The following is a 24,762-nucleotide window of genomic DNA, read 5'->3' as shown; positions in this document are numbered from 1 at the left end:
TATTCATTGAGCCATTGTGTGCGCCCTGCAATTTGCTTGGGACTGGAGATAATAAACCAAGCAGTTGGGGTCCCTTCCCTTAAGGATCATACATCCCATCCTCGTGTGTGTGTGTGTGTGTGTGTGTGTGTGTGTGTGAGAGAGAGAGAGAGAGAGAGAAACCAGTATATAGATCAAATTAATACAGGATTACAAGATATGATAAGCCCCTTGGGAGCTGCAATGGAGATGTATTGGGTGCGTGGACAGGGAAGGTCTCTTAGAGGAGGTGACATTTATGTTGAAACCTAGAAATGAGGAGCCAGCCATGAGATGAGGTAAGAAAGGCAAGGATAACAGGCGTTGGGTGACTAGGGAGATCGCGGTTTGGTGGACAGTGGAGACTAGGGGTAGAGGGGTGAGGGATGGAGAATTCTGCTTTGAAGAAACATGTTAAATTTGAGATCAGCGGGTACTCAGGTAGAGATCAGGAGTCTGGAGCACTGGCAATTTAGTGTTGGGAGTCAAAAGTTACAAGTGGTACTTAAAGCCATGATTACCCGGTGCTTGAGTGTGGACCAAAGTCCAGGGCATAAGCTGGGACACACGAACTTGATATGGTCGAGGGAAGGGTAGGTCAGTAGAGACTGAAGGACCAGTGAGAGCTTTGGACCTTTAGGCTTCGGCCACTCAGAAAAGGGTCCTGGAGGCAGTGGGGACCAAATGGGTGGAGAGAATGGGAAGTGAGCGTATACACAGCAAATATGGACGTTGCTTTGGAGGCATCTGTCACTGAGGGGAGCAGAGATGGGGCAGAGGCTGGTGGGACTTTAGGCTCCAAGCAGGCTATTAAAAGGACCTGAGAACCCAGGTCAAACCAGGACGGGTTTGAGTAGGATGGCACTGAGTCGGGGCTGGTCGGGTAGGCGAGGCGCTCTGGAGAAGGCCCGCGGAGAAGATGGGGCTTCGAGGCGCAGGCAGCTCAGCTCCGACAGAACCTGACCCCCATTGAGAACTCCGCCCAAGGATCCGCTGCGCCCTCGGACTGACTTGCTTGCCTCCGGGAACCGCAGTTTCCGGCTTGCCCAGCGCCCGCTTCCGGGGCTGAACCCGGAAGTAGTTGTGGAGTTCGGCCGAGACGCGCTTGAGTGGGTCGTTTGTTGACGATTTTCCACGCTCGCTGGTCCTGCCACAGACACCTCTGCCGCCATGGGGAAGCGACAGCACCAGAAGGACAAGATGTAAGTTGACCCGCAGCCAGGAGCTCCTGGCTCTGCTTGAGTCCCGCTCTGCCTCAGTCCCCGTCTGCCCCGCTTTCTGCTGGTCCCCCCAACCCCCCGCTTTTTCAGAGCTGCTCCCCAGAGCCCCTTTCAGAAGTCGCTTCCTCCCAGAACCTTCCGCCGCCCTCCCCAGGCAGCAGTAATTCCTGCCCCCGCAACCTGCCTCCGAGACCTCCCGGGATCCCACTTTTGGAGTCGTTTGCCCTAATAGACCGTAGGTGCCCGCACCTGGTCGCCACCTTCCCACCGCCTCGGCGCTCCTTGGACACAGCCCCTTTGACTTCGCTTTTGCCCTGGGCCGCCCCCCGTCCCGCCCTGCCCCGCCCCGGTCCGGTCCACTCGCGAGCTCTGCTCCTGAATTAGCCCCTCTCTCGTCTGCATCCCCTGTCTCTCTTATTGTGCTGGTTCATGCCCATCATCCTACACAGCTGCACAGAATCTTCCAATTTAAAACAAACCAACCTTGTCCATGTTCCTCGCCAGCTGCCACTGTTTATCTAACGTGAAAGCGCCGCCGTGTGTATTTGCTGTTTTCTGCTGCCTTTTGAAACCACTTCAGGCAGGTTTTTGGCCCCCAACACTACTCTTGTCAGGATCCCAGTAACTTCCTTGTTGGTAAATCTAGTGGTCAATTCTCAGTCCTCATTTTGTTGGGCTTCTCAACAGCATATGACACAACTGACCACCTCTCTCCTTTTGAAGCCCTTCTTTGGTATTTGGGACACCAAATGCTCTTTATTTTCCGTCTGCCTCAGTGGCCTCTCTTTTGTTAGTCTCTTTTGTTGGATCCTCCTCCCCATTTCCCAGACCTCATAGGTCGACTCCCCTCAGGTTTCTGCTCCGTTTATATGCTCCGTGGGTGACCAGTCTAGTCTTGGCAATAGTCAGCTGATAAATCGACATCCCCACTTGGAAGTCCAACAGACATCCCAAGTTTAATATGCCCAAGGCGGAACCCTTGTTTTCCAGTGGCTGAACTGCTCCTCCCGCATTTTCCCTATCTCAGTTTGCTCAGGGCAGAAGTTAGGGTTCCCCTTGGTGCCTCTTTCCCTCAGCAGTTTTTCCCTCCAGTCCATCAGTAAGTCCTGGTGACTCTTCCCAGGAACTGACCACTGTCTTGCCCATCAGCCCCCACACAGGGAGAGTTTACGTCAACTCCTTCTTGGACCTTTGTAGTCATCTCCTGAGTGGATTCCTGCTCTCTCTCTCTTTCTCTCTCTCTCTCTTTTTTTTAATTTTTAAAAGACTATTTTTAGAGAGGGAAGGGAGAAAGAGAGGGAAAGAAACATTGGCCTGCAACCCAGCACGAGCCCTGACTGGGAATTGAACATGCGACCTTTTGGTTTGCAGGCTGGTGCTCAATCCCCTGAGCCACACCAGCCAGGGCTTTGCTCCCTGTCTTGCTTGTCCTCTACATACAGCAGCTAGAGAAATGCTGTGAGGACTTACATTAGATCATGTCAGGGCCCTGCTCCAAACCCTCCAACAGCTTTCCATCCAGCTTACAGCGAATCCGGAGTCCTCACGTGTGCTGTGGGGCCTCTCATGATCTGACCGTCATTTGTGTCTCCTTCATCTCCTGCCACAGGCCCCTAGGCGCACTGTTTGTCAGTGACTTTGCCATTCTTTGGGAACACAACAGCTTTTCCTGCCTCATGGCTTTTATAGATGACATGTCTGCCTGGTCCTTCTGCATGGAAAGCCCTCCCTCCAGATCTTCACATGACTGGCTCCTGCCCATTGTCGAGCCTGTTAAATTCAGTTCATTTTCTCTAGAGCAAAGCAGGGCTGTTTGTATTTGTTTGCTTGTTTGTCTATCCCATGTCTATTGTGTTTATCATTATATGCCTGTCACACAGTAGCTGTTTAATAAACATTTGCTGAATGAGTGAAATGATTCAGTTATCCACTACTTCCAGAGACTCTGTCCTCTTTACAAGAGGGTAGAAGTAAGATTTCCTCTTTCTCCTTCAGGTACATTACCTGTGCTGAATATACTCACTTCTATGGTGGCAAGAAACCAGGTAAGGCATGAAATCCTTCTGTTCCCCTTGGTTTGTGTGGGGGTGTAATTAAGGAATGATGTCTTCACTATATAATGAGCTTGTGAAAATTAACAATTAGCCCTGGTCAGATAGCTCAGTTAGTCAGAGTGTAACACCAAGATTGTGGGTTCAATTCCCAGTCAGGGCACATGCAAGAATCAGTCACTGAGTGAAGCAACAAATCAGTGTGTCTCTCTCTGTCTTTCTCTTTCTCTCTCTTTCTTCTTCTCTCTAAAAATCAATAAATGAAAATTTAAAAAAATTAACAATTAACAAGAACATGGAAACTATAATAGACAAAAGGGCTGAGGACACAGACAATTCAGAAAACAGGAAGTATTCTAAAAATATGAGAAAATGGTTTTTTAACCTTGGTTTGTTTTTTAAAATGTAGGTTAAAATAACATTCTTTTCCCTATCGAGTTAATAAAGGCAGGCATACCTTGTTTTATTGCACTTTGCTTTATTGTGCTTTGCAGATGTTGTGTTTTTGAGTGGGTCTAGGCACAGTTTTTACAACAACATTTGCCCACGTTGTGTCTCTGTCACATTTTGGTAATTCTCCCAATATTTCAGACTTTTTCTTTATTGTATTTGTTGTGGTGACCTATGGTCTTTGATGTTACTATTGTAATTTTTTTTTTAAGATTTTATTTATTCATTTTTAGAAGAGGGGAAGGGAGGGAGAAAGGAGAGAAACATCAGCGTGCGGTTGCCTCTCATGCGCCTCCCCAGTGGGGACCTGGCCCACAACCCAGGCATGTGCCCTGCCTGGGAATCAAACTGGCGACCCTTTGGTTCACAGGCTGGCGTTCAGTCCACTGAGCCACACCAGTCAGAGCACATGAACTTTTTCTTAAAATGTAATTAAATTGTTGGTGGGAATACATACATGACATTTTTTACAGAATAAATTTTCTGTCTCTTATTTTTGTTTTAAAACAGATATCCCACAAACAAATTTTCGTCGTTTACCTTTTGACCACTGCAGGTAAGAGTTTTGAGAGTTTAATTTTCCCCTTGTAATCGTTCTCTGATACTCAGTTATTTGACAGTGAATCTGATCCTCGGAGAGACAGATAGGGGTCTGTGTGCGTTCCCCAACCCAGATCTTCCCGGAACTGGGAGAAAATGACTTCACAATGAGAACTAAAGATTCTTTTCAGCTTATTCTGTGTCTGTGTTTACAAGTGACAAGTGCATTGTTTTTTAAATGTCATTCTTACGTTCTAAGGGAGGTAGACGCTGTTGTTAAGCCTGCGTTACAGTTGGGAGAGCCAGCGCTCAGAAGAGCGAGGTCCCTTGCCTCACATCGAGGAAGTGATGCCACTGGGGCACAGACCCCGTGGTCTACTCCAGGCTGCTGCCTTTCACACTTCACTTTTGGTCCAGAGTCTAAGTAGTAACAGCACCGGCAATGGTCATGATGCCGTGAGCCCCTTCCCTCTTCCCTGGGAATGCAAGTCACCAGTGGGGGTGGGGAGGGACCCTGCTTTACAGCCACTCAGATGCTTCTCCGCACCCCAGTTGGTGTGTGTATGAACAGAAGCCGGGTCTGCTGGAAAAGTGGGACTAGGACTTGTGGGCCCCAGCACGTTGCGGGCTGTGGGGTGCGCAGGTCTGGTGGTCCCCTTGGGCCTGATTTTCCGAGTTTGAGCCCGGGTCACCCCTGCCCTGTACACACGCATGTCTGCGCAGCATTCCTCCCCACCCCGCCAGCTCTGATCCCGTAGGTCAGGGTGGGCTCTGAGAGCTGACAAAATTCTCCTGGTGATTCTGGTACCTGAGTCAAGGCAGGTCAACCAGATACCGCAGGGCGGCAGGGGTGCAGGGAGGACCCCTGCATCTGCCCGGGGACTCCCAGGAGGCTCCCGTGCGGCTCCCGCGTATGTCCCGCGCCACAGCGAGTGAGATCTTTTCCCTGCTCATAGCACTTACTGTGGAGGGTGAAAAAACGAGGCCCAGAGGTCCTTGGCTGGATTTCTCCCCGCCCTCACCAGGTTTTGTCATCAGCCTTGTGAGAACGTCTTATTCCGACTGGGTATGAATTGATTTTATGGAAATACTTCCACCTTTGGTTCCCATTTCCTCCAAGAGGTCTCTGATCTGTGTCTCACCCGTTTTTTAACTACTTTGAGTTCTCGGTAAAAATGTGTTTTAAGAATGTGCCCGTTAGGTCCCATTTGGGAGAAGGTATGTACATTTCTTGTTGCTTGGAGCTTGATTTGGTGCCAGGTCCTGCCCTGGTCAGTCCTCAGCAGCATTAGCAACACCACTAGGTTGGAGTGGCCTTTTGGGCCAGAGAGAGGCTTCCTGGGCAGCATCCAGGTAGGTACCCGCCCCCAATGTTGCCAGGCTTTCCAGGTCCCAGGGATTGACCTGTGCTGAGCAAACTTACAGGAGACCGATAAACAAGCCAGGTCAGCCTGGGCTCTTGATGGCTAGATGCAAGAAAAAAGGGTATTGGCTCAAGGAAGTCCATCAGGTATGGTCTCCCTTCCTCTGTAGGCTCTGCTTTTGTTTTATTTTCTTTAAAATTGATTTTAAAGAGAGAGGAAACATTGCTTTGTTGCTCTACTTATTTATGCACTCATTGGTTGATTCTTGTATGTGCCCTGACCGGGGATTGAACCCACAACCTTGGTGTGTCGGGATAACACTCTAACCAACTGAGCTACCAGGGCAGGCTCTGCTTTTCTTAAGGGGACCCTTCATGAGGTGTCAGATGATGTGTGGTAGTCTGGGACTCTTCAGTTCCCTCTACCCCCTCATCCATGTATCAGAACTTACCCTGGGCTCCAGGGCCCGCAGGTCTTGCCTGAGTCATGTGTCTGCCCCTAGGAAATGTGGGGAGAACTGTGTGCACGCTCTGTGGTCAGAAGCAGGTAGGGCACACCCAGACCATGAGAGCCCCACCAGAGTTTCTTGGGCTAGGCGAGGGCAGTTCTCAGTACAAAAATGTGGGCTGCCTATGCTTGCCGTATGAGGTTTTAGAGAGTGAATTCCCGTCCTGCCTGTCCCAGGCCACCCCCAGGGACCTCTTTCGGCCTTGAACGTGATCACACGTGTGTTACATATCACTGCACAGGATGTGGAGAGGACTAGGCTGCAGTTGTCCCTAAGCTCCCTCACTACCTTCTGGAGCCCTTCCCTTGTCCTTACTGGCTCGTGCTGGGAGCTTCTCAGGGGCAGGGGTGTGGGGGGCACCTCCGTGCTGGCACCATCCCCAGCTGCGCGGGGCGCCCCAGAACTGTTGGAGGAGTGGCTGCAGGAGGGAGTGCAGAGGGAGAAATCACAGAGGCACGTGGGGGTGGCCTGGCCAGTCCGCTGCACGATCAGGAGTGACCGGGTCCTTTCTCAGTCTCTCTCTGCAGCCCTTTCTCTACCCGGTCTGCACCCCTGAAGGCGTCGTCTTCGACTTGCTGTGAGTACTCTTGCTTTTTGGGCTAACAAACAGGGTGAGGTTGGTGATACCCACTCAGGAAGGGGATGTGAGGCCAGCCGGAAGGCTCGTGGTTCCTGGCAGTGCCAAACCAGGCCACGCTGAGGTCCTGGCAGCCTCGGGCACCCGAGGCGGGCCTCTTGGGGACCCAGGAGGGACTGCCAGCCCCCCAGAGATGGAGCCACAGTGCTGCTGTGACCCCTGGCACGCAGCTTTGCTGGCAGGTGCTAGTGTCCCCTTGTGGAGTGGCACTGACCTCCCTGGGGTGGGGCTAGTGTTCTCATTGGCACTCGTGTTCTTGTTTTAGAATGTTAATGGACTAAATATTTTTCTTTTAATGAAAGAGTCATAATTAGGGTGCATACTTTTCCAGTGCTGTATTTTGAAGCATTATGTTCCGTTTTATGTTCTAACATAAACCAGCTTGTATAATTTTCTCAGAATTATTTTAGAAAAATTGGAAAATATTTCAAAGGAAAAATGGACCATAATTACACTATCTGGACAGTGGTTCTCTGGGATAACCGCTGTCAATATTGATGCTTATATTTCTCTGTGAGTTTACTTGTGGTAACATGGTTGAGATAATACCGTAAAGAGAGCTCTGAATCCGTTCTTTATTCACTTGCGGTGAGAGCTCTTTGCCCCGTGCCATTCAGAATTCTCAGGAGTTAAAATTCTGATGGTGGTCCATTAGCTCACGTTATGGATGTATCGACATTTGTGTGCATCTCATTTTTCTAGTTTGTGTTTATACGTAACTGTAATAAAAACCATGAACATACTTTGAAACCACATTCCCGGAAGTGCCCCCTGCCCCCGCCTCCTTTGGTGAGGCAAGACCTCCTTCCTGGGCTTCTTGCCAGCAGAAGTGAGGCGGAGCAGCGCCTCCCACAGCTGTCCCCAGAGGTGGCCTCCCGGGCTGTGCTGCCCTGCCCACCTGCTGACGCTCTCTGTTCTCTCCCTCCAGGAACATCCTCCCTTGGCTTAAGAAGTACGGAACCAACCCCAGCAATGGCGAGGTAGGGGCTGTACAGGAGTTCAAGTGATGCCAGTGAACGCTGTCCTGTCAACTGTCCCTTGGTTCTGTGGTTTTCGTGTACACACAGGAGTGGTAGAGGACGGTTCACGGGGCACAGTGAGGGGACGGTTTTCTCTCTACACCCATTCCTTTCTGGAAATGTTTCTTACGCATGCACATGTGCACGGCGTACATCTTTCCTTGGGCTGTGGGTGTGGTTCCACGCGGGCATTCCTCTGTGCTTTGCTTGGTGTCCTGCAGCGTGTCGGGGATCTGACTGTGTCAGTGCCTGAGGCCCTGCCTTCTTCTCTGGTGGCTGCGTGTGCCCTCGTGCGTGGGTCCTGCAGGGGTTTGAAGTCACCTGCTGTTGCAAACAGTGGTCTGGGAACACGCTTGTACGTGCTGCTTTGGGCACACGCGCAGGTCATGCTGGGTCATGGCGTGGGTGCATTTTCTGTTTCGGTAGCTACTGGTGAATTTCCTTCCAAAGTTGCACTATTTAAACTCTGAACAGCAGTGTGTGAAAGAAAATGCCTATTTCCCTACACCCTCAGCAACACTGGTTATCATCTGTTTCTTTGATTTTTCTTGCTACTTAAGGGCAAAAGGTTTTTAATTTGTATTTTTATTGTGAGGTTAAGCAGCTTTTACTGTGTCCTGCTTGCAGGCCCAATGTCATGAACTCTGTGTGCTTAGGAAGAGATTCCCTGGGGTCAAGTGCCAGCTTATTCTCCTTCTCCACACCCACTGCAGGCCTTTATCCGAGCCCCGTGGGGTGTCCGCAGCTTCGTCCCCCTCCCTGTGTGCTTGGTCCCATTTTTCTACAGAGCCTTCTCTCCTTCCCTCACGCTGCAGTGGGGGCCCATTTCTTCATTTGTTCGGCTGCCTTCTCTCAGCAAGAAGGTGTTAGCCCGGGCTGGGTGCAGGGCCTGGAGCTGCGGGCAGGGCAGAGGCTGTGGGAGGAAGAGATGCCTGGAGAGGGACGTGAGGTGGGAGGGAGGGCGGGTGGGCTTGGGAATGTCTCTGGAGCAGCGCCTTTTAAACTAAGCCCTGGGGACAAAGGGAGATGGGGGCAGACAGGGCGACATCAGGGGAACCTTGAAGGCCTGGGAGGGAGCTTGGGTTTGTTCTGGGTGGGCTAGAAGCCAGGCTGGGTTTTAAGCAAGAGCGTGTTGTGATCTGGCCTTTGTTTTATTTATTTATATTTTTAAAAGATTTTACATATTTTTAGAGAGATGGAAATGGAGGGAGAAAGAGAGGGAGAGAAACATCAATGTGTGAGAGACATGTCAATTGGTTGCCTCTTGCATGACCTCCGCTCGGGGACATGGCCTGAAACCCAGGCATTTGCCCTTGACCAGGAATCAAACCAGCGACCTTTTGGTTCACAGGCCAGCGCTCGGTGCACTGAGCCACACCAGCCGGTGTTGCTGGCCTCTGCATAGCATCCCAGCTGCTGTGCGGGGGAACAGACCGGGGAGGTGAGGGTGGAAGCCGGGAAAGCAGTCCGGGGGCCGTGCACTTGTTGGGGCAAGAGGGGCAAGGTGAACTGGGACCAGGGCGGAAGCTGGGGAGGTAGGACAGAGGCCGGGCCCAAGGTTGCTCTGGAGGTTGGACTCGCGGGACTCGCTGAGATGCTGTGTTGCCCGACAAGGGGGTGCTCACAGGTAACCTTCTAGTGCAGTCATGTGTTAGGGGAACCTGCATAGTTAGCAAGGCCTGTGCCAGGGGCAGGCAGGTAGAACCAGGCGAACAGCCTGTGCTTGGACTCCAGTCTGGCGGGGCTCCGGCAGGAAGGTGGTCCCTCAGAGTCAGCGCCACAGGCTGGTGCTGGGAGTGGGGCAGGCAGTTGGGCTGGAGGTGGGAGGAGGAGGGCGCCAGGGAGGGGGGGACTTCTGAGTGACCTCTGAGGACAGGGTGGCTCTTTGAGGGTGTCGCGGTGTTTGAGGCCGAGAGGTCAGCCTGACTGGAGTGTGGCCCCGGGCGGGGTGCGATGGCGAGCAGTGTGGGGACAGGCGCCGCGGGGCTGGAAGCTTAGAGCCCGAGTGTCGCGCCGAGGCCCGGACCTGACCGAGGAGACCCTGAGCGGGGGGGCGAGGGGGGAGGCCTGGTCAGCTCTGGGACACAGACCGTGGACGCTGTCGCTGCTGCTGTCATCTTCAGGGAAGCCCAGTGGGACCCAGATGTTGCGAAGCTTGAGGGGGATGGAGGGGGAGGGGGAGCGAGGTGAGTGGTGTCCCGGTTGCCAGCCTAGAGATTGTGAAATGTCACTGGTTTGGTCTTTACCTGGCAGTGGTCTTTTTACCTATTTTCTGTGTGCTGCCTGGACTCCTGCGGCCCAGTGACGTTCTGGGGATGCGTGGGCTCTGTGGGCCTTTTGGGTCAGGTCCGAGGCACTCGAAGGAGAGGAGCTGGGCTGGTGGTGCGCGTTCAGGGACCTGCTGCCCGAAGTCCGCGGGCGGTCCCATTGCAGGGTGGTTGGGGCGCCCTTCCCTGAGGAGAGCCCTTTCTTTCAGGTGTCTGCTCTGCTCTTCCTTTTTTTTTTTCTTTTTTTGTCATTGAAAGCATGACCATTAGTGTTTTTCTATGAAATCTGCCACTGAGAGCCCCTGTGGCCTTATTGGGGCTTCTCACGGGGTCCGTGTTGCCTGCCTGTGCCCCGTGTGATTGGCTTGTTTTCATGGTGCATTTCCTTCCCTGGCATTGAGCGAGGCCCTGCCCGCTGTGTGGGCAGCCAGCGTCCAGGCTGGGACTCTGCTGCAGAGGGGCTGCACTCCGCCTCCTCGGTGGTGGTTTCAGGCCACGCTCTGGCCCCGAGCTCCCTCGTATTTTCTTTTATTCCCTTCCCTCTTCCCCCTACCCCCTTCCCCCTTCCTTATCGCCGGTGCTCAATCCACTAAGCTGTACAGCCAGGGCTCCCTCATATTTTCTTGTCCACACCTGCCCTCATGTCCTCTCGCCTTCCCTAGTGACCACTGTCGTTCACTTGCGTCTGGGGCATTTTTGTTACTTTGGGTTTTGCCCCAGAGATGCTCTGCGGGGCTCCAAGACATGTAGTTGCCCTGGGCTCAGCCTCCTGCCATGTCTAAAATGATGAAGGGCAGCTAGTCCCTAGCTGGCTTGGCCCCATGTCGCTTCTCAGGGCCCTGGGAGGAGCATGTGGTATGTGCGGGCAGCGGGGTGGGGCGGCGGTCTCTGTGTTGTCATGTGCCCAGGATACCTGAGCCTGAAGGACAAGGGCTGTCTTGTGGGAGCAGCCTTGGAGCAAGGACCCCCTTGTCTGTCCTGGAGTCCAGTGCTCACCTGCACAGACGTGTGGGGGGTAGTTGAATGAAAGAGGACGGGATGAAGCAGGGGCGGGGCTGGTGGACAGGCCATGCAGGAGAGGGAAGATGCAGGTTTGGAGCTTGGCTCAGGGGCCCAGCCCCGGGGTACCCACCCAGTGTCCTCTTTGGGCTCTGGGTAGGTAGGGCTGGGCTCCTGAGTGGCAGTGGTTACAGGGACACGGGTCCTGAGCCTGGTGCTCCCCGTGGGCAGCTTTGCCTCCCTGTTCCAGCGTCTCCCCACAGCCGCCTTTGCTGCCTCCCGTGGAGGCCTTCCCGTGGGCGCAGCTGCTTTCCTCTGGCTGCCGGGACTTTGCTTTAGTGTGAAGTTCCCTGTGGAAGAGGCAAACGGCAGCCACATAGAAATGTTAAAAAATAGAGGATCCCATCACTGTTTCTCTTAGCATTTGGGTATATTTACTTCTTTTCCATCACTTTTTAGTATTTTGTCTTTCTTAAATAGTTATACCACAGAAGAATAAGGTGACCACCACCCAGCTGAAGGAATACGTTCACTTTTTAATTTCAGAAATGATCAGTGCTTGCCATGAAACTCTGACCATCATGGAGTGTAAACAGACCTGCCCCTTGGCCTCCAGCCTGGATGTCAACCCTGTGCCGGGGGCTGGTTGCCGGCTCAGAGGCTGGGGCTCTGCCTTGCAGCCCCTTTCCTAGGCTACTCGCCGAGGCTCGGGGCCCGCAGGCCAGCACCCTCACCTTTTCCTCCCGTGAGGCCCGGGCAGTCAGACTTGCCCGGCCTGCCCATGTCGCCCGGCCTCTGCGGTTCTTCTTAACCACCTATTCATCGTTATGGACTGTGAATTCTGCTTCTTTCAGAAACTGGACGGGCGATCCTTGATCAAGCTGAACTTTGCAAAGAACAGCGAAGGTGAGGCATCTCCTTTACAGCCAACTCAAGGACTGGCCCGCAGAACCCGGCCACAGCCCCTCGCTCAGCTCTCTGCAGAACCAAGTTGTTCCTTTCTGATCAGGCTGACTCTTGCTCTTAATTTCTTAAAGATGTAACATAATTCTTTCTTAAAGGTCTAGGCAGTCTTTTTTAAAAAAGGTTTTATTTATTCACTTTTAGAGAGAAGGAGAAAGAGGGGAGAAAGAGAGGGAAAGAAACAGCAATGTGCGAGAGAGACATTGATCCGTTGCCTCTTGCATGCCCCCAGCTAGGGCCCTGGCCCGCAACCCAGGCGTATGCCCTGACCGAGAACCGGACTAGCGACCTTTCGGTTCGCAGGCCAGTGCTCAGCCCACTGAGCCACACCAGCCAGAGCAAGGTCTAGATAGTTTTAAAGCCAGGGTGGAGGGATGAAACCTTGAGTTTTGGTTATTTCTTGCCACAAAGCTGTCGGGCCCTGTGAGCCTCTGGTGGCCTTTGTGGGCACAGGTGGGCCCTGTGGCTCCGGTTTGCTCTTGGCTGGAGGCAGAAGCTGCACAGGCTGAGGGGCCCAGTGCAGTGGCTAGGCAGTGGGTGTGGGCGTCTGATGGATTTGCTGAGTGGCTCCTGGGCTGGGCTTCTCCTCAGCACTGGTCGTAAAGCCTGAGCCCAGCTGGGGTCCTGCTTTATATTCCCACATGCCCTGTCATTGGCCAGACGCCCTGGCCAAGGCGTCCCCCGAGGGCACTGACCTCACTCCCGGCTCCTTGTGGGCCTGCGTGGTCCCCTTGGCCTGTGCGATGCCATGGTCAAGGCTGGTGTCCCTGCTCACAGGTGTGTGTGTTCCAGGGAGATGCTGAAGCACCTGAGGCTGGGGTGCGTCTCATGGGCCTCGGTGAGGCAGGCGCACGGCACTTCAGGGACGGTCCCTGGGGGTCAGGGAGCTCTGCCGGCCCTGGTAGCCGAGTGCCGTGGGCTTCCCTGCTCGGAGATCAGCTGACGTGCAGAGGCCCACAATGTGTCTTACTGAGCAATGTTTACTGAGTGCCTCCCATGTGCAGAGAGTAAAGCAGGCCAGATCTCTCCTGGATTGAAAGGAGCAAGTATAGTAAGGGAGGTAGTTGGACAACAGATCGCTGTAGCACGTCAGATGCTGCTTTAGCCAGGGACAAACGTAAAGCAGGGTGAGGAGAAGAGAGATCGTAGGAAGACTCATGGGCAGGGTCTGAGTGGAAACTGATGGGAAGGAGGGAGGGAGCCACGTGGGGATGTGGGGAGATGGCACTCGGCGTAGCCCTGAGCGAGTCGGGGCACAACCAGGAGCGTGGTGCGGGGGGCACAGTGTGGGGCCTGGGGGAAGCAGAGGCTGTAGTCAGCGATCGGGGCGGAGGAACAGGTGCAGAGCTGTCCTGTGGGGCTTGGGTGGCCACAGGGGGACTCAGGTGGGAGCCAGAGAGGAGAAATGGGATCTGTCCTGATTTTTGCCCATTAACAACTTCAACCTAGCAGTTACCTTTTTTTTCTTTGTTTTGTTTTTAATAGAAAATTTCAGACACAGGAGGGTAGATGGTGCGTGCGGGTCTCCAGCACCCCAACCTCAGTCCCCGTCCACTCAGCCCCTGTCTGACTTTACCTGTGCGCCCACTCCGCACCTGCTTAGGCCATTTTAAAGCAAGTTCCGACATATCATTTCATGCTTACATACTTGAGTGTGTATGTCTAAAAGATAAGGACTTAGCCCTGACCAGTGTTTCTCGGCTGATTGGGTGTCGTCCTGCAAAGTGAAAGGTCGCTGATTCGATTCCTGGTGAGGAGCCATGCCTATGTTGCGGGTTCAGTCCCGGTTAGGGCGTGTACGAGAGGCAGCTGATTCGTGATTCTCTCTCTCTCTCTCTCTTTCTCCCTCAACCTCTCCCTCTCTTAAATAAATTTTAAAAAAGATAAGGACTTAAAAAATAATCACAATACTACTATAACACCTAAAAAATTAACAATAATTCCTTAATATCATTAACTATCCAGCCAGTGGTCAAATTTCTAGAATGCTTTCATAATTATATAGTGTTCAAATCAAGATTATTTAGATGTCCACACAAATACACGTGGTCAATATCTCTAAGTCTAATAACCTGTAAGTGTCCCCCCGTCTTTGCATTTTGTTTGTTGGGACTTACTTGAACAGGCTCCTGGTTACCTATAGGGAGCTGGTGGGGCAGGGGCAGTGAGCGGCAGGAGTTTGTTGCAATATCCCAGGTGACAGGATGAGCGATGTGGCAGGGTATGCGGTGGAGGAGGCAGGGCAGTGTCGCCAGTGTTGGGCTGGGGTGTAGCAGGCCCCTCTGCGTGCGGGGGCCTGGTCTTGCAGGAAGAACAGGAGTTCCCTAGTGGCGCTGGAGGAGGGGGCTTGAGCAGCTGGGCATGGTGGTGCAGGGTTCTGCACACCCCCTTTCTCTGACTCGGGCCTTCCTCTGGTTGGTCTGTGCACGCCTTTCCCTAGACAAGTACCACTGCCCGGTGCTGTTTACTGTGTTCACCAACAACAGCCACATCGTAGCCATCAGGACCACCGGCAATGTCTACGCCTATGAGGTAAGCTCTCAGGGGCTGTGTCCCGTACAGCCTCTCTAGGTGTGTGCTGCTGGGACCCTCATCTGGGCTCTGGGATTGCCCTGGGCTCAGCTTGTCCTTGTGGAGCCACCAGAACAGCCTAGAAAAGGCAGGGCCTTCCTGTGGCCTCTGCACCTGACACCTGGGTAGCTCTTTTGTACCTAGGGGTCCTCCCCACAGTCATCTTCAGTGAGGACTCTTAGGCAGGCCCTGGGGGGAACCTGTGCTCGGGGGGCAGGCTCCAGGGCCCTCAGGGAGTCCCAGAGGAGTGGTTGTGGGCTGGGGGGCAGGCGTGGGGAGGGGAGGCCTGGTTTCCACATGGGCCCTCCTGCTCAGCGTGCCAGCAGAGGGGCGGGGGGCAGGGGTGTGGGCTCCACATTGCGGGGAAGGCCTCTCTGAGCTGTTTTCATGCCTACACCCGGCCATTGGCGGGGTCCAGGCGGCCAGCATTGCCCTAGGGTCTCTGGGGGTGACACCTTGCCCGAGTGTGCATGGATTTGGGGGGACTTGGTACGGACGGGAGGTCTTGTTGAACCTGTTTGCTGTTGTGTAAGACGTGTGTCACAGAGTGTCCTGTGAGGAACCTCACTCAGGGCGGAATTTGAGTTTCTGGGGCTGAACAAGCGTCACCTGCAGTGGTAGGGCCATTGCTTTGGGCTCGGGGTGGGCACACGGAGTCCTGCCCTTTGTCTCACTGCTGGAACGGTGCCGTGGTCGGGGCGGGCGGCAGGCTCCCAGTGCCGGCTTAGGGACAAGCACTGTAACAGCCGCCTTCCTCCTGGCCGCAGGCAGTGGAGCAGCTAAACATCAAGGCCAAGAACTTCCGAGACCTGCTGACCGACGAGCCCTTCTCCCGGCAGGACATCATCACCCTCCAGGTGGGTGTCCCTTCCCCCATTGTTCTCAGGAGGGACCACCCGAGGCCCTCGGCTCCGCGCCCCTCTGCCAGCCCCAGCTCTCCACCCAGCCTCGGGGCTTCCTTCTGGCCACCTGCCTGGTTGCGGTGCCCCAGCTGCTACCAACAGTGCGCCCACCTCCTGCCCTCCCTCCACTCAGTCGTGCGGCCTTCGCACGTGCCGCTTCCCCAGCCTGCCTCTCCCATCTCCCGCTTCGAGGCCTGTCCCTGCTGGGTCCAGGCCTCTCCTTTCTGATCCTAGAACCACCTCGGCATTCGAGTGGCCTCTTTGCAGGCCTGGCTTTCCTCCCACCCTCTTGAGAGCGGGGGTGGTTGTGTGCTCTGTACCCCAGCGCTGGGCACAGGGCATCCCTGATGGTGTCAGAGAACCTTGGGTGAGTTAATAAAAACATGTACTTAGAAAATCCAGGCGTGACTTAGGTGGCGATAATCCCTTCTGTGGCTTGACCCATTCTAATTGGAGGTTGGTACACATTCCCTCCAAGGGGGTGGGCTGGCTGTCCCCAGGGCCTGAGAACTGTGGGGTCTGTGCCTGGCAGCCAGGCTGGAGGGCCACGTGGTGCCCGTGTTCCCTCGAGAAGACTCCATCCATCCTGTGGCTGCTTGACAGTAAGGGACACTTGTCAGTTGTGTGCCAGAGAGAAGCGGGTGCGGCTTGGTGAGCAGCTGGCCATTTGTGCCAGTCTGCGCCCAACCCCTGCTCGTGGCCCTACCTGGGGCAGACCCCTCTCCCAGCCCCCGGTACCCCTGTTCCCTGCTCGACCCACCAGGCCTCCTTGCAGCCACAGGCGTCTTCCCTTCTGGCCCCAGGGCCCTCGTGCCCCCCACCTGTCCTCTGCTGCCTGGGGCGGCCGCATGGCCACAGCCTGGGACCAGCTGTAGCGCCGGGCTCACTCTGTTGCACATGTTCTTTTTGCCACAGGACCCCACCAATTTGGACAAATTCAACGTCTCCAACTTCTTTCATGTTAAGAACAACATGAAAATAACAGACCCAGGTAGGAGCAGCCAGGGGGGCCTGGGTGCCGGGGGTTGTGGGAAAGAGGGGAGCGTTCCCTGGGCGAAGCCCCCGCCTTCCCGGGGCCAGAGTCTTGATCACGCCTAGGACACCAGGCCTGGCATTTCCCAAGCTGACATTCAGCTTTTCCTGTGCCGAGACTGGCAGGACCCTGGCCCCAGCTGCCTGGAGAGGCCTGGCATGGTGGGCGCCAGTCAGGCCTTCACACCTCCGTGCCCCCAGCCTCGTGCGGGACAGGCCTGGACACTTTGACCTCCCCACTCAAGACTTTGCTCCAGGGACCCTCGGAGCTGCTTCCTCGGCCAGGCCCTCGGGTCCAGGGTGGGCCCTGTCTGTGCTCCTTAGAGATTGTAGCTGTTTTCGCTGCAGGGACAGGTGCTTAGATGGGTAGGTGGGTCCCGTGGGGCAGGCGAGTGTGGGCACTGCTGAGCCAGCTGGGCACCACCTCCAGGGCTGTTGGTGAACACTGTTGGGGTCAAGGCTGGGGACAGAGACTGCAGCCGACTCCAGGGAAGCCTTGGTGGGTAGCCTGCTGCCCTTCTGGGCCGTCCCCACATTCTCCCCCTACACGTGCCTGCCTTGGTGTGTAGCGACTACAGAGTGTCACTGTGAGGGGGGCTTGGCCTTTGTTTTGGTCTGGGACTTCTGGTATGGTCAGATCTGGCCTCTTGTCCCTGTCTTGCACATCTGGGGACATTCCTTGGTGCTCAGCTGCTCAGGGCCACCGTGCTGTGTTGTAGATGAAGAAAAGGCCAAACAGGACCCATCTTATTATTTGAAAAATACAAACACTGAGACCCGAGAGACACTGCAGGAACTCTACAAGGAGTTCAAAGGGGACGAGGTCCTGGCGGCCACCATGAAGGTCCCAGAGAAGAAGAAGGTGGACAAGCTAAATGCCGTGAGTAGCTGGAGGGCCACGGAGCTGCCAGCTCAAGCCACCCCCTGTCATAGTCCCTCTGAGCGGGATACATTTGGACGGGAAGCAGCTGGACCCCAGAGCCGAGGTGCCCTGGGGGCCCGGAGGACAGCTGCACTGAGGAGGCTGGGGGCGACAGATGGGTGTGCTGGGTCCACGCAGGGAAAGGGGCCCCCGCCATGAAGGGTCTCCATCACGCTCTGGCCCAGGCTGGGGTGCCTGGGAGGCATGGTGGGTGGATGGCTGCCTGGTGGCTTTGGTGGGGCCACATGACACTGCGGCCTCAGGCATGCTGTGGGAGGGGATGTCCCGTGGCGTGTGGGATCACTGCCCTACAGAGCTGGTCGCTTCGTGCCCAGAGCAAACCCAGGGAGAGAGGGTGGCAGGTTTTGGGGGTGCCGTGGTGCAGAGGGGAGGGGACAGTGGTGCCTGGTGGCCGCCCCCCACCCCTGGGTAGCCCGGCTCGCTGCTCGCAGTGCCCAGTAGTTGGCCCCGAGGCCCTCCGCTGGCAGTGATGGCGCCGGGACGTGTGTCCTGGTCCATCAGGCCCAGAGCTGGCCCTGCCCTCTCCAGCCTGTGGAGCTGGGACTGTGGGGATGGGAGGTAGGGTTCTGAGGCTCCCTCCCTAAAGAAGTAATTAGGAAAATTTGCAAAAGGAAAAAATTTGTTGTCCTTCATTCCACCACAGTAACGTAATAGGTGTTAGCATTTTGGTGTATTTCCTTCTGATGGGGAGAAATCCCCCCTTTTATTTTTTTCCTCCTGCTTAGGATAAAAAAAACATTTCTAGGGCTTACACTCCTGATTAAAAATGTCATGTGTTTAATTGTAGAAACTGATATCAATTTTCAGAAAGAAACTAGGCTCCCGCATTCCTTGGGGCTGTAGGGAAAGGCCAGTTCGGGCTGGCCTGTCCTGTCCCCCAGGAGGATCTTGGTGATACCTTTGGGTGTTGGCCAGGGACACCCTCCTGGAGGGGAGGTGCCAAGCAGGGGCCTGAGCACGGGTACAGCGGGGTCCCAGGCCCCCAGCCCACCAGCCTCCCAGGGCGCCGCTGACATGCCTGCGTGTTTCTCTTGGCAGGCCCACTATTCCACTGGGAAGGTTAGCGCCTCCTTCACCTCCACCGCCATGGTGCCTGAGACCACACACGAAGCAGGTAGCTGCCTCCCCTCGTCGCCAGGGGTGCTGCTCAGTGGGGGCCGTGGCGGGTGCCCTGCCTCACATTGCTGTGTCGTGTCTGGCCTTTGTGGGCTCTCAGGCAGCTCAGGAACAGTCGGGGGGGGTGGGCCCTTCTGAAGGTGTGCTTGTGCCTGCGATGGGGGAGGCTGTAGGAAGGGCTGGGCCAGGCGCAGGAGGCCCTCCCCGTGCTGCCTCCTGCCTGCTGGGGGCCCCCACTTTGGCCTCCTCCTGGGCTGCGCATGGGCACCTTCGCCCTCCCCCGGGGCCGCCGCCGTCATAGTCCCCCGGCCCTCTTCCTGTTGGGTTTTCGGCCTGTCAGCTCCCCAGTCCTCCCTTCCCCACTCCTCGCCACCTCCCCGCCCCCCGGCCCCCGGCCCCGACCCTGGCCTTGGCCTTTGCAGCACTCTCGCCTTACCTGCTGGCCCTGTGCGCCCTCCCCGTGCTCAGCCAGGGCAGACCCCTGGGTTTCCTCCAAGCTGGGGCCCGAGGTCAGGCCTTCGTGCCTGGAGTGGGGTGTGGCTCTTTGGCTGAGGGAGGGCACGGAGCTCAGGCCTCTGCTTGCAGCCGCCATTGATGAGGACGTGTTGCGCTATCAGTTTGTGAAGAAGAAGGGCTACGTGCGGCTGCACACCAACAAGGGTGACCTCAACCTGGAGCTGCACTGCGACATGGTGGGTATGGCGGCCGCTCCCCCCCTCCCCTTGTCCGGGGTTGTTTCCAGGGTCTCAAACATGGGGCAGCACTGAGGATGGGCTTGTAGTAGAAAACTGTCCTCTAGAAGGTGCGGGGTCCCCACTTCCCCCACAGAAGAGACCCTGCCAGCCAAGGGCTGCGTTTCCTCTGCCCAAGTCAGGGGGCAAATGTACCCAACTCACACACCCTGCGGCCCTCACTCTTGGGCTTGGCAGCTGCAAGTCTTGTTTAGCACCATGGGTCTGTACCGTGTTTGGGCAGGGCAGCTGACCCTCTCCCACTGCACAGTCAGGGCCTGGGTGGCATTCATGGCCCTCCCTTGGCTGCCTCATGCCTCACCCAAGTACCTGCGCTATTTTGCAGACACCGAAAACCTGCGAAAACTTCATCAAGCTCTGTAAGAAGCAGTATTACGATGGCACCGTCTTCCACAGATCCATAAGGAACTTCATGGTGAGTGACGTGAGCTGGCACTGGCCTCACAGGACCAGATGCGTCCTGGAGGTGACTTCTGTTGTGTGGGGGAGCCCTGCCCCTTGAGTGCCCAGCCTGGCCACACGGGGCTTGGGCAAGAATGGGCCCAGAAGGGCCTCTGTCCTCACCAAGAGCTCAGGCCCCTTTGGGCCCATCTGGCAGGTGGGAATGTGCAACAGTGGGTGGTAGCGGAGGGGCCGCGGGGTCACGGGGCATGGCTTGCTCACTGGCATTTGTTCTTCCTGCAGATCCAGGGGGGTGACCCCACTGGCACAGGCACAGGTAGGCACTGGGGCTCCCTGAGCAGCTGCGGCTGCCCCCTAGGCCGTGAGGGGGGCAGGTGGATGGGGGCCATGCTTGGAGTTCCAGATGTGAGCTCTGGTAGACCGGCCACCAGGGTGCTGTGACCTTGGGCATGTCCCGCTTTCCTCATTTGGAAATGGCTGTAAGGGCCAGGTGGTAGGTGGAAGTGGGAGCCCGGCGCCTCTGCAGGGCGCTGGGCACTGGGCACCGGGGCGTGTGTCCGGGAGCCCACAGCAGAGGGAGGCTGTGCTCCGCACCACATGTCTGGCTGTCCTCCCACTGCCTCCCAAAGCCCCCTCAGCCTGTCTGCTGCTTGGGCCCACTCCCCTGCCCTGTGGGTGAGCAGTGACGATGTGTGACCTTTCCCCTCAGGCCCAGGGCTGCCTCCTGCTGGCTGCGCTCAGCTAGCACCCAGTCATTCTGGCTGCCAACCACGCTCCTTTCTGTTCCAGGTGGGGAGTCATACTGGGGCAAACCCTTCAAAGATGAGTTCAGGCCCAACCTCTCACACAAGGGCCGGGGCATCCTCAGCATGGCCAACTCGGGGCCCAACACCAACAAGTCTCAGTTGTGAGTTGCTGGGTGGCTATGGGGTGGGTCTGGCACTCCCCGCAGGTTCCCCCTCAGCCTTGCTTTGAAGGTTGTGCTTGACCTGAGTCCAATGAAGGTGTCACACCACAGCTGGGGAGATGGGGGATGCGCACACAACACAGCCCAGACGAGACCTGCCCGAGGGCAGGTGTGTGCACTTAGGTGCAGAGCAGGTTAGCAGCAGCACTGCACCTCGGGGCATGTGCCTGCGAGGAACAGGTGTCAGGAGTTCCCAGGAGATGCAGAAAGGCCTGGAGCAGGTGTCCCAGGAAGCCGGTGTGGGCTTGGGTGTGGGCAGGGAGGGGCAGCCCCAGTCCTGGAAGGGGGTTAAATTGAGGCCTGGCTGCGATGCACCTACCTGGCTTTCTGGGAGGGGGGTTCCATGTAGGTGGGGGTTGGTTTTAGTCAGCCCTAGTCATCCTTCCTTAGGAGCTTAATGATTTTGTTTCATTTCTTACGGTTTTTGAAAATCATTAATTCCTACTTGTACTTTCGTGAACTCTAGTCATTTTTTATTAGGTGCTTTGTATTTTTCTTGCGAAGACCTTTAAGATAAGTCATCTATATTCCAAATGATTTTTTAAAATACTATGTATTCCAGGATAATTTGTATTTTTCAGTTGTACTTAAGGGGGTCTCCTGGAAATTTTGGAAGGTTTTAATTTTTTTGGAGGCAGGAAGGTTTTATTTTTGTATATGAATGTGCACAAAGCAATTTTATTTTCTTCCAGTTGTGCTAGCATCACTTATAGAGTAATCCTTTTTCCAAATTATAGCCTTGCCGTTGACTATTGCAGAGTGAGGTTGCCCATCTGAGCTCTTACCTTCGTCAGGTTTGGCTGCTCAGCCCCAGGCCTCATGGGCACAGGGCGGGCAAGGAAGGGCTGGACAGCCTGGGGCTCTGGGCCTCTACCCTACGGAGCGCCCGCAGGGTGGAACCCTTTTGTATCAAGGGTCCCCGAGCTTAGAGGTGGCTAGCTTGTGCCCAGTGGCCTTGGGGGACGAGGCAGGTTGGGGTGGGGGGGTAAGCTCTCACACCCTTCCTGACCCCCCTGCCGTCCTCCCCAGCTTTATCACCTTTCGCTCCTGCGCTTACCTCGACAAGAAGCACACCATCTTCGGACGGTAAGCGAAGTTCCTGCATGAGGCCTGGGGTGTCAGCGAGGGCGGGCCTCTTCCCCGACCGGGGCCTCCTGCTGCCTTTTCTCTAGGCTTGGCCTGACACTCCTTTATCCTCCTGACTGTCCCTACCAAGGTCATGGCCATGCTGAAGTGGGGACTTGGGGCTTCTCTGTTGGTCAAGGGACCTCAGCTAAGGAGAGGTGGCTAGCTCTAGCCCTGCCTGGTGGCTGTCCTGCTCAGAGTCAGCCGCTCGGTTCTCCTTTGGGCGACCCTGAATCACACGTCTGGGCCACCTCCTTTCCATCCTTTCTTGTAGGGGTCAGCAGCCTTTTCTTGTAAAGGCCCAGGCGGTACTTCCAGCTTGTGGCCTCACGGTCTCTCTCACTCCTCAGCTTTGTGGTTGTGCAAAAGCAGCTGCAGACGATGTGGAAGCAGCGGGTGCGGTGCCCTTATAAAGGCTTGACCGGCAGCCCGCTGGGCGTGCCTTTCAGGCCGCTCCGCTCCCGACCTGTGGTCCTGCCCTGGCCCTGTGGGTCTTTCTGAATCCAGCCTGTGCGCCCTGCGTGTGTGCGGCCTTCACGGGCCCTCAGCCGGGCCCGTTCTCAGCCCCCCTTCCTGGCATGCCAGGACTTGGCCTTTGTGGGGAGTGTCCTGAGCCAGGCATCTTAGGGGGCCCCTTCCCTCTGCTACAGGGTTGTAGGGGGCTTTGACACACTGACGGCCATGGAGAATGTGGAGAGTGACCCCAAAACCGACCGCCCTAAGGTATGTGCCCTGGGAGCACAGAGGGGCCACTGCTCAGGCCGGGTGGGCGTGGGGGTCCTGTTGTCTCCCGCCAGCCCTGCCCACCTGCCTCCCCTGCTGTAGGAGGAGATCCGCATTGACTCCACCACGGTGTTTGTGGACCCTTATGAGGAGGCCGATGTTCAGGTGAGGAGCGTGTCGCTGCCACTTGGGGAGGGGTTTGGGGGAGTCCTTTCCAGCCCGAGGGGCTCTGGGCCAGCCGCCACCCTGCCCCACCACAGATCGCCGAGGAGCGGAAAAAGACACAGCTCGAGGAGGCCGCCCCAGAGACCACAGTGAAGAAAAGCCAGCCCAAGTCAGGGAGCCAGGGCCCCCCGACGTACCGCCAGGGGGTGGGCAAGTACATCAACCCGGCAGCCACGTGAGTGGGGTGGGCGCTGGTGTCCGTGTCCATGGTGCGCTTTACACGCTTGCCGATCCCACAGGTCAGAGCCTGCTGGTGGTGAGGAAGTAACGGGCACCGGGCTTGAGCAGTGAGCGGGTGCTGGGAGGCCTTGGGAAGGCTGCAGAGGTCACACTCGGGGTGGGGGTGATGTGGAGACGCATGGCTCCCACCTTGGGGCCTGACGGCAGCTGGAGTCCGGCTCGTCTCTTCCCAGGAAACGTGTAGCGGACGAGGAGCCATCAACCAGTGCAGCTGTCCCCGTGGCCAAGAAAAAGCCCAGCCGAGGTTTCACGGACTTCAGCTCATGGTAGCGGCGGCAGGCCTGCTGCTCCGGACCCCGGTAGGGACGCGGTGCTGGGGCTCGAGGTTTCTGCCCTTGTGAGCCTGCCCTTTGGGCGGCGACTCAGTAAAGCACTGGTCTTGTGCCTGGGTCCCCTCTTGTGACCCTGGGAGCCCGGGGGCTCCCTCACGCGGCGCGGAGGGCGCCGGCCCCGTCAGCAGGCCTGGGCGCAGCCAGAGCCTGCGTCCTGACCAGGCCCTGGGTCCGGAAGAAGCGCTGTCGTCTCCTGACCCCAGTTTTCTTCCCATCACCACCCACTTCTATCGTCTTTTTGGGGACCATCGACTCAGTGTGGTCCCCAACCAGCAGTGTTACCTGGAACCTTGTTAGCAACAGTCTCAGACCCCAGCTCTTGCAACCCAGAGGGTAGGGTGGGGCTCTGAGGCCTGTGCTTTGATGACTGTTGGACTAGAACCTTGATGTTACTTCCAAAAAACTTCCCTGCCACGTCTTGCTTGGGTTTGTTGAGTCCACCCCAGCAAGGACCGTGGGCGGTCATAGCCCTGCTCCGCGGCAGCCGCCTGCTCCGGCCACCCTGGCTCTGGGTGCTACCTCAGGCCCGCCCACCTCTGTGCCTCAGGATGGCCATGGGCCCACGCGTGGGTGAAGACAGCTGGCTCCTGATGGCCGTGCCCCCTCGCCCACCGCCTTTCCGCTCCTGTGCTCTCAAACAGCGACCTTCAGCCCCAGCTCTCCGGGCCAGCCGTACCAGCATTTGCTCACTTAAAAATCCCTTTCCTGATCCTATAAATGTCTTTAAAAAACCGACTCCTGGCCGTCCGGCCTTGTTTCCTGTTCACCGTGCAGCCCGTGCCAGCCTGACCTCCATGCTCCTGACCCAGGCACCGCTACCTCAGCTTTTCTGGAGGGCCCCTGTGGAAGTGTGGGGACAGCTGCCTCCTCCCAGGTCCCCATCTCCTCTAGCCCTGGGTTCTGGACGGGTCACCTCTCACGCCCGCCCTCAATGCCTGCGGTCCTCCTGTTGGCACAGGCCGCTGCCCCTCCCGTTCGTCACATCGAAGTTCTAACGCGGCTCCATTCTTGGTTTCTCTCTTTTCCCTCCTCATCCAACACCTCATTTCCATCAGGAAGTCTGGACAACTTCCAGAATGTACCTTGGCTCGCTCCCCAGCTCTCATGCTGAACACCAGGCCCAAGCCCTTTGTCCCCACCGTCCTCTGTCTCTGCCTCTCCCTCTCGTGCACGTCCACACAGATGCCGAGCCACCTTCCCAAAGCTCCCGGGCCCGCCATCTTGCCGCAGGACAGAGACTGGCTCTCCACTGGGCTGAGAATAAGGTTTGTGCCCGCCTACAGCCCGTCCCTCTGACTGGCAACGGGGGACCTGGGCTCTGCAGAGCGACTGCCTAGCTCCTCTGCAACTTCAGCCAGACAGCAGCCCCTCCCTTCACGCGCCCGTCACACTGCAG

At 56.4% G+C, this 24,762-nt stretch overlaps 1 protein-coding gene across 3 annotated transcripts; it reads left to right on the top strand.

Moving 5' to 3' along the window:
- The first annotated feature begins 1,096 nt into the window (after positions 1–1,096).
- Positions 1,097–24,181, top strand: PPIL2 (peptidylprolyl isomerase like 2). Of its 3 annotated transcripts, XM_054592683.1 has the most exons (21): positions 1,097–1,220; positions 3,234–3,283; positions 4,250–4,295; positions 6,666–6,728; positions 7,717–7,768; positions 11,928–11,979; positions 14,477–14,568; positions 15,375–15,464; positions 16,425–16,500; positions 17,261–17,421; positions 18,523–18,598; positions 19,186–19,292; positions 19,678–19,767; positions 20,037–20,070; positions 20,544–20,661; positions 21,751–21,807; positions 22,497–22,569; positions 22,672–22,734; positions 22,830–22,969; positions 23,208–23,333; positions 23,914–24,150. In XM_054592683.1, the coding sequence occupies exons 1-20, from the start codon at positions 1,189–1,191 to the stop codon at positions 23,302–23,304; spliced, it is 1,569 nt and encodes a 522-aa protein (XP_054448658.1). In that variant the 5' UTR covers positions 1,097–1,188; the 3' UTR covers positions 23,305–23,333; positions 23,914–24,150. The 3 variants fall into 3 exon arrangements, with proteins under 3 accessions (XP_054448658.1, XP_054448657.1, XP_054448659.1); XM_054592682.1 differs by having other exon boundaries at positions 23,208–24,179; XM_054592684.1 differs by lacking the exons at positions 22,672–22,734; positions 22,830–22,969 and having other exon boundaries at positions 23,208–24,181.
- Positions 24,182–24,762: the final 581 nt, after the last annotated feature.

This window comes from Pteronotus mesoamericanus, unplaced genomic scaffold, assembly GCF_021234165.1.
Source record: "Pteronotus mesoamericanus isolate MK-2021 breed Mesoamerican mustached bat unplaced genomic scaffold, CSHL_Meso_final scaffold_371, whole genome shotgun sequence".
NCBI lineage: Eukaryota > Metazoa > Chordata > Mammalia > Chiroptera > Mormoopidae > Pteronotus > Pteronotus mesoamericanus.
The sequence above is the reverse complement of the archived record's forward strand: the minus strand, read 5'-3'. Positions and strand labels throughout refer to the sequence as shown.